Below are 17,797 nucleotides of genomic sequence, written 5' to 3'. Positions count from 1 at the left end.
GGCAGCCCCCGGTCAATGCCCCACTAACCGTGTTTATGTTCCCAGCTCTGTCTGCTCACAGGTATTGCAGTGGGGTCATTCTTCCCTGTTATCCTGTCACCCTGGATCCAAGCATAATCAGGCCTTCATCAGTCGGTGGTTCTGGTGGTCCTCCATGGGAGATGACATCTGCAACTTTGTTTCAGCCTGCTTGGTCTGTGCTCAAGGCAAGAACTCTAACTGGTCACCTGCTGGTCTGTTACAACCCCTGTCTATTCCCAAGAGACCCTGGTCCCACATTGCCCTGGATTTTGTCACCAGTCTTCCCCCATCAGATGGTAACACCACCATTCTCACAGTAGTTGATCATTTCTCCAAGTCTGTACGCTTCATTCCTTTACCTAAACTCCCCTTGGCCAAAGAAACAGCCAAATTACTAGCACTGCGTGTTTTTAAATTACATGGTTTACCTGTAGATCTTGTGTCAGGTAGGGGCTCTCAGTTCACATCCAACTTCTGGAGGGCATTCTGTAATCTTCTGGGTGCCTCTGTGAGTCTGTCTTCAGGATTCCACCCACAGACCAATGGCCAGACCGAGCGGGCCAACCAACAGCTAGAGACAGTATTGCAGCGTCTAGTCTCCCAGAACCCCTCGCGTGGAGTCAGCAGCAACCCTGGGCCAAGTACGCCATAAACTCTCATCCGTCCTCCTCCACCGGTCTGTCCCCTTTCGAGTGCTGCCTTGGCTGCCAACCTCCACTGTTTCCTGCCCAGGAAGAGAAGGTTGGCGTTCCATCTGCTGAGGCATTCACCCGCCGTTGTCAGCGGACATGGAGGCGCACGCACTCTGCTCTTCTCCGTGCCTCTGCTAGAATCAAGCGTCAAGCTGACCACCATGGCTCCAAAGCCCCACGTTACCACTAGGGACAGCGTGTGTGGCTTTCAACCCGAGACCTGCCCCTCAAGGTGAATTCCTGCAAGCTCGCCCCTCACTTCATTGGCCCCTTTCCCATTGCTAAAGTCATCAGCCCTGCTGCCGTCCGTCTCAAGCTCCCCTCCACTCTCCGCCACATTCATCCCATCTTCCATGTGTCCTGCATCAAGCCTTTCATGAGCCACCCCCTGTGTCCTGTCCCCAAACCCCACCTCCCCACAGCTCATTGATGGTTCAGAGGGCTTCACGGTGCATCAACTGCTGGACGTTCATCGCTGGGGCCATAGCCTCCAGTACCTTGTGGACTGGGAGGGCTACGGTCCTGAGGAGAGGTGCTGGGTCCCCGCTCGTAACATCCTGAACCCCTCTCTCATCATGGACTTCCATCGCCAGCACCCAGCTCTACCTGCTGTGATGCCGGGAGGTGTCCCGGGGGGGAGGCATGGGGAGAAATATTGTCAGTACCTCCAGTTGAACTCTGTCTTTTTGTGTGTTTTCCTCCTAGCTGTCAGTCTGTGGTTTTGTATTGCCATGTGCTCCTGTCCCCGCTCCTGCTCTACTCCGGCCCCTGTATTACTGAGTACTCCGTCTCTCACCTGTTTCTCATTATTACCTGTATTGTGTCTCATTGTGCTCCACCTATCATTTGCCTGTCTGTTTATTGCTCAGTGTATTTCAGTCCTGTGTTTTCACCTGTTTGTTGCCAGTGAATTTTCCTGAGCCTTTCCAGCATTTGTATCTGTACTCTGTCCGTCTGAATATCAACTCTGCCAGTTTCCCCATTCTGGTTTTTGGATTTCTCTGGATGTTTTGATCTCTGCCTGAACTTTGATGCTGACTTTGTTTGCACCTCGGGATTTCTTACTCAATTAATATCGCTGTGTGCACATTGGATCCTTGCTCCAGTGTCCTGACAAGTCTTGGTACATATTGGCACCAATGACATGGGTAGGAAAGGTGAAGAGAGTTCTTAGGGAGCTGGGTAGAAAACTAAAAAACAGGATCTCCATGGTAGTAATTTGTGGATTGCTGCCTGTGGTACGTACCAGTGAGAGTAAGAAAAGGATGATTTGGCTGAGGAACTGATGCCGGGGGTAGGGGTAGCGATTTCTGGATCATTAGGATCGCTTCTTGGGAAGGTACAACTGATACAAATGGGATGGGTTACACCTGAACCTGAGGGGGACCAATATCCTTGCAGGCATGTTTGCTAGGGCTACTCAGGAGGGTTTAGATTTGGCAGGGCAGTAGGAACCAGAGTAATCGGGCTGAGGATGAGGGAGATGGTTTACAAACAGAGCCATTGTGCAGTGTGACTGCGAGCAAAGAAAGGCTGTTGATAGGACAAACTTGCAGTCAACAGGATGAGTTGCAACGTAAAATGCAGACAAAGTTGAAAAGGGTAAATAAAGGACTGAAGGTGTTATATTTGAATGCGGGTAGTATATGGAATAAAGTAGATGAACTTGTATCTCAGTTACAGATTAGCATGTATGATGTTGCAGGCATCACTGAATAATGGCTGGGAGCTTAATGTCCAAGGATATACACATTGTATCAGAAGGACAGACATGAAGGCAGAGGGGTTGATGTAGCTCCCCGGTTTAAAAAAAAATGAAATCAAATCATTAGAAAGAGGTGACATAAGAGCAGAACTATTCTGCATAGAACTGTGTCTTAACTCCCTTGTAGTTCCTTAGATGAATTATATACAGATCCCCAAACAGTAGTAAATATATGGTCTGCAAATTACAATGGGAGATAGAAAATGCATGCCAAAAGACAATGCTATGATAGTCAATATGCCAGTCACATAGAAACATAGAAAATAGGTGCAGGAGTAGGCCATTCGGCCCTTCGAGCCTGCACCGCCATTTATTATGATCATGGCTGATCATCCAACTCAGAACCCCGCCCCAGCCTTCCCTCCATACCCCCTGACCCCTGTAGCCACAAGGGCCATATCTAACTCCCTCTTAAACATAGCCAATGAACTGGCCTCAACAGTTTGCTGTGGCAGAGATTTCCACAGATTCACCACTCTCTGTGTGAAGAAGTTTTTCCTAATCTCGGTCCTAAAAGGCTTCCCCTCTATCCTCAAACTGTGACCCCTCGTTCTGGACTTCCCCAACATCGGAAACAATCTTCCTGCATCTAGCCTGTCCAATCCCTTTAGGATCTTATATGTTTCAATCAGATCCCCCCTCAATCTTCTAAATTCCAATGAGTACAAGCCCAGTTCATCCAGTCTTTCTTCATATGAAAGTCCTGCCATCCCAGGAATCAATCTGGTGAACCTTCTTTGTACTCCCTCTATGGCAAAGATGTCTTTCCTCAGATTAGGGGACCAAAACTGCACACAATACTCCAGGTGTGGTCTCACCAAGGCCTTGTACAACTGCAGTAGTACCTCCCTGCTCCTGTACTCGAATCCTCTCGCTATAAATGCCAGCATACCATTCGCCTTTTTCACCGCCTGCTGTACCTGCATGCCCACTTTCAATGACTGGTGTATAATGACACCCAGGTCTCGTTGCACCTCCCCTTTTCCTAATTGGCCACCATTCAGATAATAATCTGTTTTCCTATTTTTGCCACCAAAGTGGATAACTTCACATTTATCCACATTAAATTGCATCTGCCATGAGTTTGCCCACTCACCCAACCTATCCAAGTCATCCTGCATCCTCTTAGCATCCTCCTCACTGCTAACACTGCCGCCCAGCTTCGTGTCATCCGCAAACTTGGAGATGCTGCATTTAATTCCCTCATCCAAGTCATTAATATATATTGTAAACAACTGGAGTCCCAGCACTGAGCCTTGCGGTACCCCATTAGTCACTGCCTGCCATTCTGAAAAGGTCCCGTTTATTCCCACTCTTTGCTTCCTGTCTGCTAACCAATTCTCCACCCACGCCAATACCTTACCCCCAATACCGTGTGCTTTAAGTTTGCACACTAATCTCCTGTGTGGGACCTTGTCAAAAGCCTTTTGAAAATCCAAATATACCACATCCACTGGTTCTCCCCTATCCACTCTACTAGTTACATCCTCAAAAAATTCTATGAGATTCGTCAGACATGATTTTCCTTTCACAAATCCATGCTGACTTTGTCCGATCATTTCTCCGCTTTCCAAATGTGCTGTTATCACATCCTTGATAACTGACTCCAGCAGTTTCCCCACCACCGACGTTAGGCTAACCGGTCTATAATTCCCCGGTTTCTCTCTCCCTCCTTTTTTAAAAATTGAGGTTACATTAGCCACCCTCCAATCCTCAGGAACTAGTCCAGAATCTAACGAGTTTTGAAAAATTATCACTAATGCATCCACTATTTCTTGGGCTACTTCCTTAAGCACTCTAGGATGCAGACCATCTGGCCCTGGGGATTTATCTGCCTTCAATCCCTTCAATTTACCAGTAGATTAAGAAAATCAGAATGGTGCCAGATCCCAAGAGTGGGAATTTCTAGAATGCTTATGAGATGGCTACCTAGAGCAGCTCATAGTTGAGCCCAATAGAGGATCCACTATTCTGGATGGGTTGCTGTGCAAAGAACTGGAATTAGTTAGCAAGCTTAAAGTAAAGGAACCCTGAGGGATAAGTGACCATAAGGGATAAGTAGGGAAAGGAAGAGGAGGGCAGTTGTGATAGGGGACTCGATAGTAAGGGGGTCAGATAGGCGATTCTGTGGACGCAGTCCAGAGACCCGGATGGTAGTTTGCCTCTCTGGTGCCAGGGTCCGGGATATTTCTGATCGTGTTCAAGATATCCTGAAGTGGGAGGGTGAGGAGCCAGAGATCGTGGTACATATAGGTACCAATGACATAGGTAGAAAACGGGAAGAGGTCCTGAAAGGAGAATATAGGGAGCCAGGAAGGGAGTTGAGAAAAAGGACTGCAAAGGTAGTAATCTCGGGATTACTGCCTGTGCCACGCGACAGTGAGAGTAGGAATGCGATGAGGTGGAGGATAAATGCGTGGCTGAGGGATTGGAGCAGGAGGCAGGGATTCAAGTTTTTGGATCATTGGGACCTCTTTTGGCGCCAGTGTGACCTGTACAAAAAGGACGGGTTACACTTGAATCCTAGGGGGACCAATATCCTGGCAGGGAGATTAGCGAGGGCTACTGAGGTGACTTTAAACTAGAATGGTTGGGGGGTGGGAATCAAATTAAAGAGGCTAGGCGAGAGGAGGTTAGTTCACAACAGGGGGATGGGAACCAGTGCAGAGAGACAGAGGGGTGTAAAGTGAGGGTAGAAGCAAAAAGTAGTAAGGAGAAAAGTAAAAGTGGCAGGCCAACAAATCCAGGGCAAGCATCAAAAAGGGCCACTTTTCAACATAATTGTATAAGGGCTAAGAGAGTTGTAAAAGAGCGCCTGAAGGCTTGGTGTGTCAATGCAAGGAGCATTCGTAACAAGGTGGATGAATTGAAAGTGCAGATTGTTATTAATGATTATGATATAGTTGGGATCACAGAGACATGGCTCCAGGGTGACCAAGGATGGGAGCTCAACGTTCAGGGATATTCAATATTCAGGAGGGATAGACATGAAAGAAAAGGAGGTGGGGTGGCGTTGCTGGTTAAAGATGAGATTAACGCAATAGAAAGGAAGGACATAAACCGGGAAGATGTGGAATCGAAATGGGTAGAGCTGCGTAACACTAAGGGGCAGAAAACGCTGGTGGGAGTTGTGTACAGGCCACATAACAGTAGTAGTGAGGTCGAGATGGTATTAAACAGGAAATTAGAGATGTGTGCAATAAGGGAACAGCAGTTATAATGGGTGACTTCAATCTACATGTAGATTGGGTGAACCAAATTGGTAAAGGTGCTGAGGAAGAGGATTTCTTGGAATGTATGCGGGATGGTTTTTTGAACCAACATGTCAAGGAACCAACTAGAGAGCTGGCTATTCTAGACTGGGTTTTGAGCAATGAGAAAGGGTTAATTAGCAATCTTGTCGTGAGAGGCCCCTTGGGTAAGAGTGACTATAATATGGTGGAATTCTTCATTAAGATGGAGAGTGACATAGTTAATTCAGAAACAAAGGTTCTGAACTTAAAGAGGGGTAACTTTGAAGATATGAGACGTGAATTAGCTAAGATAGACTGGCAAATGACACTTAAAGGATTGACGGTGGATATGCAATGGCAAGCATTTAAGGATTGCATGGATGAACTACAACAATAGTTCATCCTAGTTTGGCAAAAGAATAAATCAAGGAAGGTAGTGCACCCGTGGCTGACAAGAGAAATTAGGGATAGTATCAATTCCAAAGAAGAAGCATACAAATTAGCCAGAAAAAGTGGCTCACCTGAGGACTGGGAGAAATTCAGAGTTCAGCAGAGGAGGGCAAAGGGCTTAATTAGGAAGGTGAAAAAAGATTGTGAGAGAAAACTGGCAGGGAACATAAAAACTGACTGTAAAAGCTTTTATAGATATGTAAAAAGGAAAAGACTGGTAAAGACAAATATAGGTCCCCTACAGACAGAAACAGGTGAATTGATTATGGGGAGCAAGGACATGGCAGACCAATTGAATAATTACTTTGGTTCTGTCTTCACTAAGGAGGACATAAATAATCTTCCAGAAATAGTAGGGGACGGAGGGTCCAGTGAGATGGAGGAACTGAGCGAAATACATGTTAGTAGGGAAGTGGTGTTGGGTAAATTGAAGGGATTAAAGGCAGATAAACCCCACGGCCAGATGGTCTGCATCCCAGAGTGCTTAAGGAAGTAGCCCAAGAAATTAGTGCATGCATTGGTGATAATTTTTCAAAACTCGTTAGATTCTGGACTAGTTCCTGAGGATTGGAGGGTGGCTAATGTAACCCCACTTTTTAAAAAAGGAGGGAGAGAGAAAACAGGGAATTATAGACCGGTTAGCCTGACGTCGGTGGTGGGGAAACTGCTGGAGTCAGTTATCAAAGATGTGATAACAGCACATTTGGAAAGTGGTGAAATCATCGGACAAAGTCAGCATGGATTTGTGAAAGGAAAATCATGTCTGACGAATCTCACAGAATTTTTTGAGGATGTAACTAGTAGAGTGGATAGGGGAGAACCAGTGGATGTGGTATATTTGGATTTTCAAAAGGCTTTTGACAAGGTCCCACACAGGAGATTAGTGTGCAAACTTAAAGCACACGGTATTGGGGGTAAGGCATTGATGTGGATAGAGAATTGGTTAGCGGACAGGAAGCAAAGAGTGGGAATAAACGGGACCTTTTCAGAATGGCAGGCGGTGACTAGTGGGGTACCGCAAGGCTCAGTGCTGGGACCCCAGTTGTTTACAATATATATTAATGACTTGGATGAGGGAATTAAATGCAGCATCTCCAAGTTTGCAGATGACACGAAGCTGGGTGGCAGTGTTAGCTGTGAGGAGGATGCTAAGAGGATGCAGGGTGACTTGGATAGGTTAGGTGAGTGGGCAAATTCATGGCAGGTGCAATTTAATGTGGATAAATGTGAAGTTATCCACTTTGGTGGCAAAAATAGGAAAACAGATTATTATCTGAATGGTGACCGATTAGGAAAAGGGGAGGTGCAACGAGACCTGGGTGTCATTATACACCAGTCATTGGAAGTGGGCATGCAGGTACAGCAGGCGGTGAAAAAGGCGAATGGTATGCTGGCATTTATAGCGAGAGGATTCGAGTACAGGAGCAAGGAGGTACTACTGCAGTTGTACAAGGCCTTGCTGAGACCACACCTGGAGTATTGTGTGCAGTTTTGGTCACCTAATCTGAGGAAAGACATCTTTGCCATAGAGGGAGTACAAAGAAGGTTCACCAGATTGATTCCTGGGATGGCAGGACTTTCATATGAAGAAAGACTGGATGAACTGGGCTTGTACTCGTTGGAATTTAGAAGATTGACGGGGGGATCTGATTGAAACGTATAAAATCCTAAAGGGATTGGACAGGCTCGATGCAGGAAGATTGTTCCCGATGTTGGGGAAGTCCAGAACGAGGGGTCACAGTTTGAGGATAAAGGGGAAGCCTTTTAGGACCGAGATTAGGAAAAACTTCTTCACACAGAGAGTGGTGAATCTGTGGAATTCTCTGCCACAGGAAACAGTTCAGGCCAGTTTACTGGCTATATTTAAGAGGGAGTTAGATATGGCCCTTTTGGCTAAAGGGATCAGGGGGTATGGAAGGAAGGCTGGTGCAGGGTTCTGAGTTGGATGATCAGCCATAATCATAATAAATGGCGGTGCAGGCTCAAAGGGCCGAATGGCCTACTCCTGCACCTATTTTCTATGTTTCTATGTTTCTATAAGATATGGAGCAGAACTAGGCCATTTAGCCCATCGAGTCTGCTCTGCCATACAATCATGACTACACACACAAAATGCTGGAGGAACTCAGCAGGCCAGGCAGCAACTATGGAAAAAGTACAGTCCACGTTTCGGGCTGAAGTTTAAATCTTCAGACTATTTTTTTTCCCATAGATGCTGCCTGGCCTGCTGAGATCCTTCAGCATTTTGTGCCTGTTGCTTGGCTTTCCAGCATCTGCAGATTTTCTCTTGCTTGTGTTTCAGTCATGGCTGATCCTATTTTCCACCTCAGCCCCATTCATCACCATTCTCCCCATAACTTTAGATGCTGTGGCCAATCAAGAACCTATCAATCTCTGCCTTAAATACACCCAACAACCTGGACTCCACAGTTGCCTGTAGCAACAAGTTCCACAAATTCACCACCTCTGCTGAAAGAAATTTCGCGACATCTGTTTTTAATGGACACCCCACTTTGTGCCTGTTGCTTGGATTTCCAGCATCTGCAGATTTTCAAGAGGCTGTGTCCTCTTGTCCTAGGTTTCTTCACCATGCAAAACATCCTTTCCATATCTACTCTCTCTAGGTCTTTCAATATTCGAAACATTTGAATGAGATCCTCCCTCCCAGAGCTATCAAACCCTTTCATTCCAGGAATGATCCTTGTGAATCTCCCCTGAACCCTCTCCAACATCAGCACAGCTTTTCTTAGATAAGAAACCAGAAGCTGTTCACGATACTCAAGGTGAGGCCCCACTAGTGCTTTATGAAGCCTCAGCATCACATCCCTGTTCTTGTATTCTAGACCTTTGAAATGAATGTTAACATTGCATTATATTTGCCTTCCTTACCATCGATCCACCTGCAGGTTAACCTTTAGGGTGTTCTGTACAAGGACTCCCAAGTCCCTTTGCAACTCAAGTTTTTGGATTTTCTCCCCATTTATGAAATAATCTTCACATTTATTTCTTCTATCGAAGTGCATGACCATGCATTTTTCAACTTTGTATTTCATTTGCCACTTTCTTGCCCATTCTCCTAATCTGTCCAAGTCCTCTCCAACCTACCTGTTTCCTCAACATTACCTCCCCCTCCACCAACCTTCATATCATCTGCAAACTTGGCAACAAAACCATCTATTCCATTATCTAAATTATTGGTACAGCAGATAAAGAAGTGGTCCCAACACCAACCCCTGTGGAACACCACTAGTCACTGGCAGCCAACCAGAGAAGGATCCATTTATTCCCACTCGCTGCCTCCTACCAATCAGCCAATGCTCTAACCATGGCAGTAACTTTCCTGTAAAATCATGCGCTCTTAACTTGGTAAGTAGACTTATGTGTGGCACTTTCTCAAAAGCCTTCTGAAAATCCAAATATACAGCTTCCATGTAATTCCTCAAAGAATTCCAACAGGTTCGTCCCTGAAGGAAACCCTGCTGACTTTGTACTATCTTGTCCTGTGTCACCAAGTACTACATAGCCTCAACCTTAACAATTGACTCCCAATATCTTCCCAGCCACTGAGGTCAGGCTAACTGGTCTATAATTTCCTTTCTGCTGCCTTCCTCCTTTCTTGAACAGTGGAGTGAAATTGGCAATTTTCCAGTCCTCTGGCACCGTGCCAGAGTCCAATGATTTTTGAAAGATCATTGTTAATGCCTCCACAATCTATAATGCTACCTCTTTCAGAACCTTAGGGTGCAGTTCATCTGGCTTGGATGACTTGTGTACCTTTAGGTCTTTCAGCTTTTTGAGCACCTTCTCCCTTGTAATAGTAACTGCACTCACTTCTCTTCTCTCACACCCTTCAACATCTGGCACACTGTCCACAGTGACGACAGAGGCAAAATACTCATTTAGTTGAACAGCAAGAAGATCAAGAGGTGAAGAGAGTAAGAGATGAGAGAATAGGATCAATAAAGTGTGACAGTGGAAAAGTGAGTATGGAACCAGAAGAGATAGCAGAGGTACTTAATAAGTACTTTACTTCAGAATTCACTATGGAAAAGGATCTTGGCGATTGTAGGGATGACTTACAGCGGACTGAAAAGCTTGAGCATGTAGATATTAAGGAAGAGGATGTGCTGGAGCTTTTGGAAAGCATCAAGTTGGATAAGTCACTGTGACCAAACGAGATGTACCCTAGGTTACTGTGGGAGGCGAGGGAGGAGATTGCTGAGCCTCTAACGATGATCTTTGCATCATCAATAGGGATAGGAGAAGTACCAGAGGATTGGAGAGTTGCTGATGTTGTTCCATTATTCAAGAAAGGGAGTAGAGATAGTTCAGGAAATTATAGACCAGTAAGTCTTACTTCAGTGGTTGGTAAATTGATGGAGAAGATCCTGAGAGGCAGGATTAATGAATATTTGGAGTGGTATAAGATGATTAGGAATAGTCAGAATGGCTTTGTCAAGGGCAGGTTGTGCCTGATCAGCCTGATTTAATTTTTTGAGGATGTGACTAAACACATTGATGAAGGTAGAGCAGTAAATGTAGGGTGTATGGATTTCAGCAAGGCATTTGACAAGATACCGCATGCAAGGCTTATTGAGAAAGTAAGGCGGCATGGGATCCAAGGGGACATTGCTTTGTGGATCCAGAACTGGCTTGCCCACAGAAGGCAAAGAGTGGTTGTAAACAGGTCATATTCTGCATGGAGGTCAGTGGCCAGTGGTGTGCCCCAGGGATCTGTTCTGGGGCCCCTTCTCTTCGTCATTTTTATAAATGATCTGGATGAAGAAGCGGAGGAGTGGGTTAGTAAATTTGCTGATGACACAAAGGTTGGGGGTGTTGTGGATAGTGTGGAGGGCTGTCAGAGTTTACAGCTGGACATTGATAGGATGCAAAACTGGGCTGAGAAGTGGCAAATGGAATTCAACCCAGATAAGTGTGAAGTGGTTCATTTTGTTAGGTCAAATATGATGACAGAATATAGTACTAATGGTACAACTCTTGGCGGTGTGGAGGATCAAAGAGATCTTGGGGTCCGAGTCCATAGGACACTCAAGGCTGCCTGTTTCTATTTTTCACAGGTAACCTACTCCACCTCAACGCCATTATTGCCAAAGCCCTCCTACGCTGACTCCCTCTACTCGGTTGCCTGCTCAATAAAGCTGCCTCCTTTTAAACTCTTCATGCTGGTCTAACTCGCTGACGTCCACGCACTTGCACAGTCATCCCTCGAACTGGCTGCTCTCCCTCCCCCTCCAAAATGCTGTGACACGATCCAAGACATCCCTGACCCTGGCATCTGAGAGGCAACATACCCGTTCCCATCCGCAGAATCTCCCCTCTGTTCCTCTAACTATTGAGCCCCCTATCATGACCTCTCCCTCTTTCCCTTCTGCACCATGGACCCATGCTCAGTGTCAGTAATCTGGTCTCTGTGACATTCCCCTGGGAGGTCATCCCCCACAACAGTGTCTAAAATGGTGCGCTTATTATTGAGGGGGATGGCCACAGAGGTGCTCTGCACTAATGGTCTAGCCTATTCACCTTCCATTTCCTTCACCTGACAGTCACCAGGAATATGATAGAATTCACCCTGAAGTTTGAGATAGAAGCTAAAGTCAGATTTTATCTGTGGAGTAAAGGGAATTACATAGACATGAGAGAGGAGCTTGCCAAAATTGTTTTGTAGAGATACATAAAGTATAAAAGAGAGGCGAGTATGATATTGGATAACTGGAAAATGATGCTGGAGAGGTAGTAATGGGGGGCAAGGAAATGGCAGATGAACTTAATAAATATTTTTGCATTAGTCTTCACTGTGGAAGGCCCAAGCTCTATGCCAGAAGTTTGGGAGTGTCAGGCGGCAGAAGTATGTGAAGTTGCCATTACTGGGGTGAAGGTTCTTAGGACGTGGAAAGGTCTGAAGGTAGATAAGTCACCTGGTCCAGATGGTAGAAAACCCAGGGTTCTGACAGAGGTGACTGAAGAGATTGTGGAGGCATCTTTCAAGAAACACTAGATTCTGGAATGGTTCCGGGGGAATGGAAATTTGCAAATGCCACTCCACTCCTCAATAAGAGACAGGGACAGAAGAAAGGAAATTATAGACCAGGTAGTCTGACCTCAGTGGTTGGGAAAATGTTGGAGTCGATTACTAAGGATGAGGTCTCAGGGTACTTGGAGGCACATGATAAAATAGACTGTAATCAGCATTGTTTCCTTGAGGGAAAATCTTCCCTGACAAAACTGTTGGAATTCTCAGAAAACATAACAAGCAGGGTAGACAAAGGAGAAATGATGGATGCTGTGTACTTGAATTTTTGGAAGGCCCTTGACAAGGTGCCACACTTGATGCTGCTTAACAAATTGAGGGCCAATGGTATTACAGAAAATGTATGAGGCATAAATGGATAAAGCAATGGCTGATTGGCCGGAGGCAAAGAGTGGGAATAAAGGAAGCCTTTTCTGGTTGGTTGCCAGTGACTACTGTTGTTCCACAGAGGTCTGTGTTGGGACCGTTTCTTTTTACATTATATGTCAATGATTTGGATGGCAGAATTGATGATGTTGTGGCCAAGTTTTTAGATGATACAAAGACAGATCATAAGATATAGGAGCAGAAATGAGCCCTTCGTTTTCCAGCAGTCTGACATCCACTCACAACTCCCCTTTACATTTTATGTATCTGAAGAAATTTTTGGTATCCCCTTTAATATTATTAGTTAGCCTCCTTTTGTATTCCATCTTTTAGGTGAGGGGCAGGTAGTTTTCAGGAAGTGGAGGGGCTACAGAAGGACTTAAATTAGGAGAATGGGTAAAGAAGTGGCAGGTGGAATATAGTGTCAGGAAGTTTATGGTCATGCACTTTAGGAGAAGAAATAAAAGTGTAGACTATTTTCTAAATGGAGAGAACATTCAAAAAACTGATATGCAAAAGGACTTGGGCGTCCTTATGCACAATTCCGTAAAGATTAATTTGCAGGTTGAGTCAGTAGTGAGGAAGGCAGATGCAATATTAACATTTCATTTTGAGACAACTAGAATATAAAAGCAAGGATGTAATGTTAAGGCTTTATAAAACACTGCTGAGACCTCACTTGGGAGTATAATGAGCAGTTTTGGGCCCTTCATCTAAGGAGCTGCGGACCGGGTTCAAAGGAGTTTTACAAAACTGATTGCGGAATTGAACGTTTTGTCATGCGGGGCGTGTTTGATGACTCTAGGCCTCTACTCACTGGAATTCAGAAGAATGAGGGGTGACCTCATAAAAATATATCGAATGTTGAAAGGCTTTGTTAGAGTGGACATGGAGAGGATGTTTCCTATTGTGGGTGATTCTAAGACAGCATCAGAATAGTGTTCTTTTAGAACAGATATGAGGAATTTCTTTCGCTAGAGGGGAGTAAATCTGTGGAATTCATGGCCATAGGTGGCTGTTCTAATGGGACATCCTTCTATTCTGAGGCTGTGCCTTCTGGTGTTAGGCTCCCCCACTGTAGGAAGCATCATCTCCACGTTCACTCTAACTAGGTCTTTCAATGTTCGATAGGTTTTAATGAGATTGCTCCCTCATTCTTTTAAACTACAGTGAGCACAGGGACAGAGCCATCAAACACTCCTCATATATTAACCTTTTCATCCCAGAATCATTCTCATGAACCCCCTCTGGACTCTCTCTAATTCCAGCACATTCTTTGTTGTTGAGGCTTTGGAGAGGGTGTAGATGAGGTTCACCTGGATGCTGCCTGGATCAGAGAGAATGTGCACGAGAACTTTGACAAACTCAGTAGTTTTCTCTGGAGTGATGGAATCTGAGGGGAGATCTGACAGAGATTTATAACATTACAAGAGGCTTAGATCAAGTTGGAACATTAGCTCAGACAGGAACATTTTCCCAGGTTGATATGTCTGATACCAGCGGGCATGTAATAAGATGAGAGGGGGTAATTTCAAAAGAGATGTTTTTTACCCAGAGATGCCTGGAGTGTGCTCCCTTGGGCAGTGGTAGGGGCAGATACATTACAGACTTTCAGAATCCATTTAAATGGGCAGATTAATGTGTGGAAAATGGAAGCATATGGACATTGTTCAGGCAGAAGGGATTACTTTAATTGGAAATCTGGTTACTAATTTAATTGGTTCGGCACAACATTATGGGCTGAAGATTCTGTTCCTGTGCTGTAATGGTCTATGTTCTATGTTTGAAATTCTGGGCAAAAGCAGTATTTTTACAGGGCAGGTAGTGCTGGTGTTTAATTCGCTCTCTGAGCAGCATTGCCATGGCTGCCAGAAGATTTGCCCTTGGTCTGTACCCCACCGAAGTAAGCACTGGTAACTGGTGATCTGTGAACAGCCGTGTACACGGTCATCATGGTAGTGTTGCCGTGAGAGTTCAGGGTGTCAGAGTTCAGAGTTCAATTCCAGCATCCTCTGTAATGTGTTTGTACATTCTTGCCCGGGTGTGAGTGGGTTCCCTCCGGGTGCTCTGGTTTCCTCCCACAGTCCAAAAATCTGCCATTTAGTGGTTTAATTGGTCATTGTAAATGATCCTATGGTTGGGTTAGGGTGAGGTCGGTGGGTTGCTGGGGTGATGTGGGTCACAGGGCTGAAGGGGCCTGTTCAACACTGTCTCTGGATAAATAAATACTCACTTTGTCTTTCCTTTATTTCCAGGCCTCCCCCCAGCCCTTCAGGCACCATCACCGCAGGCTACGGCCAGACACAACCCCGCTCCGTGCCTGTGTATGAGATGAAGTTCCCAGACCTTTGTGTCTACTAGTAGAGCGCATCACAGAGTAATTCTGGGCTCGTCTCTCACCCCAGGGACTGGGACAACAACATCAAGATATCACATTGGCCATGCCACAGAATGCCCAGCATCGCCCAGCTGCAGCTGCTGTCTCCGTCGGAACGAACATCGCGGCCCTCCTCCATTTGGCTTGGTAGACTTCCATATGAGACGTGTGTGTCATTGTGCGGTTCGCGCTTTCCTGAGGTCACAGATAGGCTTCACTGTAGCCTGCGCTTTCCTGTAGTGTGAGTGTGAGGCACCATGACAGGCAACAGTGGAGGAGCTTGTATCTTCTACCCATAACGTCCATCACCACTGGACCCCAATAGCCTGCATCGTCCCCTCAGGATCCTTGCTGGGTGGGGCCACAACAGTCTTGGTTTTGAGTTGGGGGTAAGAACAAGGATGTGTGCAGTCTGTTTAATATTCAGACTAACTGTCAGCTAAGCAGTAGCCCTGGGAATTTGCTTACCCTCTTGCCACTCTCTTGTTGGAGAACTCCTTTCTCCTGATGTTATCTGGGCCCTCGAACGTCAGTGCAGGAGGAAGCTCTGAGATCATCTGGAGAGGAGAAGTGGGGAGTAGAGTGGTGTGGGCATAGGCTTGGCTTAGTCTTCATTTTGGTGCAGGACGTGCTACCAATGCTTCAATTTAATATCCATTTCCACTCATCATGCAGAAATACTAGAAATCAGAAATAAATCCAGAGCCCTCTGCAAACACTCACCAGGTGAGGCAGCATCTGAGCAGAGAGATTCAGTTAACATTTCAGGTGGGAAAGCCTCTGACAGACAGTCCTCAAGGTGAAAGGTTGAATTTCTCCCTCCCCAGATGCTGACTGACCTGATGAGTGTTTTATTTTGTTAATAATCTGTCTTCTCCATATTAGGTCAGTTTCTGTACACAAAGCCGAGGAAGAGTTTGTCTCCCAGGGAGCCTGGCTCTCGCACCATCAGCTTCACTCAGTATTAAACAATGTTTAAACCTTCAACGCGTGTGTGCATTCATCTACTGTGCGGACAGAGATTGTGGTGAATTTTCTCCAACTACAAGTGAAGGGCTTACAGAAACTTTCCAGGCGGAGCACAGAGGTAGAGGTTAATGTGGGTAAAGGGTTCCTTGTGTCCGTGAAGAGTTGCTGTACATTGATTACCTGTCTTCCACAGAACTCAGAAAGAAATCCTCAGTGATGGTGAACTGGGAAGGAACACACATCCACACGTGGACACAGATACAAGCACATGGACACCACACATAAACATACAGATAAACACACATCCACAGGGGTTGCAGACTCAGATACCAAGACATTCCCATCACCCTGTAGCGTATTCCTGAACAGTTACTCTGCCAGTAGCATGCTGGCACAGCAGGAATGACCTTGGCATTGACCGCTTCCTATTCTGGGCATGGGACGATTACCAGGCTGAACACCTACTCCTTCCCATTCTGGGCACAGGCCGGTGACTGGGCTGGACACGGGCTGGTAAATGGACAACATGGATGAGTAACTGAGCTCTGCACGGATCAGTAACAACTACACAGAGGAGTCAGAGCTATAAATGATCTGGATGGAAGTGTAGATGGGTGAGTTAGTAAGTTTGTAGGCAATACAAGGTTTGGTACTGTTGTGGACAGTGGAGATACTTGCCAAAGGATACAGTGGGACAGATACTGAGGTAGAGAAAGGCAGCTGGAGTTTAACACAGGCAATATGCTGGGCATGCTGTAAGTTTAATGTGAGGGGAAAGATTCAATAGGATGGTGAGGGCAGCGTTGTTCATACTGGGTAGTACAGTATCTCTGAAGACCGAGCTACCAGAGGATGTGATTGAGGCAGATATAATAAAAAATGGTAAAAGACTGTTGGACAGGTACATGGATCAGGGAGATTTACTAAGGTTATGGACCATAAACTGGCAAATGGGACCAGCTTGGATGAGGTATCGTGGCCAGCATGGACCAGTTGGGCTGAAGGACCGTTTCTGTCTGTATGATTACGGTTCTAAGTGTGAGGTGTGGCACGTCTTGAGACGACGTGTAAAAGGGAGAGTGAACAGTTGCTGCCAGAACCATTAACAGTGTTAACATACAGAGGGATCTGACAGCTCAAATCCATCGCTCCTTACACAGGTTGTTAGGATGGCTAGGTAGGGTAAAGCATGCTTGTATTTATTAGTCAAGGCACTGAGTTCATAGGTCAGCAAGTTATGCAGAGAGTCACAAGATTCTGCAGATTTTTCAAGCCACACACACAATGCTGGAAGAACTCAGCAGGTAAGCAGCATCTGGGGATGGAAATGAACAGTCAGCGTTTCGAACTAGAACTTGATTGGGACTGGAAAAGAAGAGGACAGAAGCTGGAATAAAAGGGTTTGAGTTGAGGGAGGTTAACGAGCTGGTGGGTGGGGATAGGTGGAAGAGTCAAAGGGCTGAACGAGATGAAAGGTGATAGGAGATATTAAAGGGAAGGAGGTGGGGAATAAGAGAGAGGACGTCCTTTAACAATAGTGGTGTTTAACAGACTCTATAAGTCAGACTTCTGTAAGTCATAGAAGTCAAATCAAGTTTATTGTCATTTAACAATATACATGTATACCGTCTAAGGAGACAAGGTTTCTCCGAATTAGGGTGGACAGCATTGTAGTGTATGTAACACACATAACACACAACTTGTGAAAGTAAGGGTGAAACCTACAGCCGGATTACACATAAATAAACCAGCTAAAGTGCATAAATTAAATATTGTAAGATACAGAACAGATTAACCAGTGACACTTTGAATGCAATGTGGCAGGGAGTTCAGAAGCCTAATGGCCTGAGGGAGGAAGCTGTTTCCCATCCCGAC

At 45.6% G+C, this 17,797-nt stretch overlaps 1 protein-coding gene across 7 annotated transcripts in view; it reads left to right on the top strand.

Moving 5' to 3' along the window:
• The window catches only part of LOC134350026 (protein EFR3 homolog B-like), a 299,220-nt gene extending 283,292 nt beyond the window's left edge, over positions 1-15,928 (top strand). For all 7 annotated transcript variants that reach the window (XM_063054929.1, XM_063054928.1, XM_063054927.1 and 4 more), the window contains one exon: positions 14,832-15,928. In XM_063054929.1, coding sequence (XP_062910999.1) covers positions 14,832-14,937 — 106 coding nt within the window. In that variant the 3' untranslated portion in view covers positions 14,938-15,928. The remainder of the gene's footprint in view (positions 1-14,831) is intronic.
• Positions 15,929-17,797: the final 1,869 nt, after the last annotated feature.

The sequence above is a fragment of the Mobula hypostoma genome, chromosome 8 (assembly GCF_963921235.1).
Source record: "Mobula hypostoma chromosome 8, sMobHyp1.1, whole genome shotgun sequence".
Classification (NCBI taxonomy): Eukaryota; Metazoa; Chordata; class Chondrichthyes; order Myliobatiformes; family Myliobatidae; genus Mobula; species Mobula hypostoma.
Note: the sequence above shows the minus strand (reverse complement) of the source record. Positions and strands in the feature narration are given on the sequence as shown.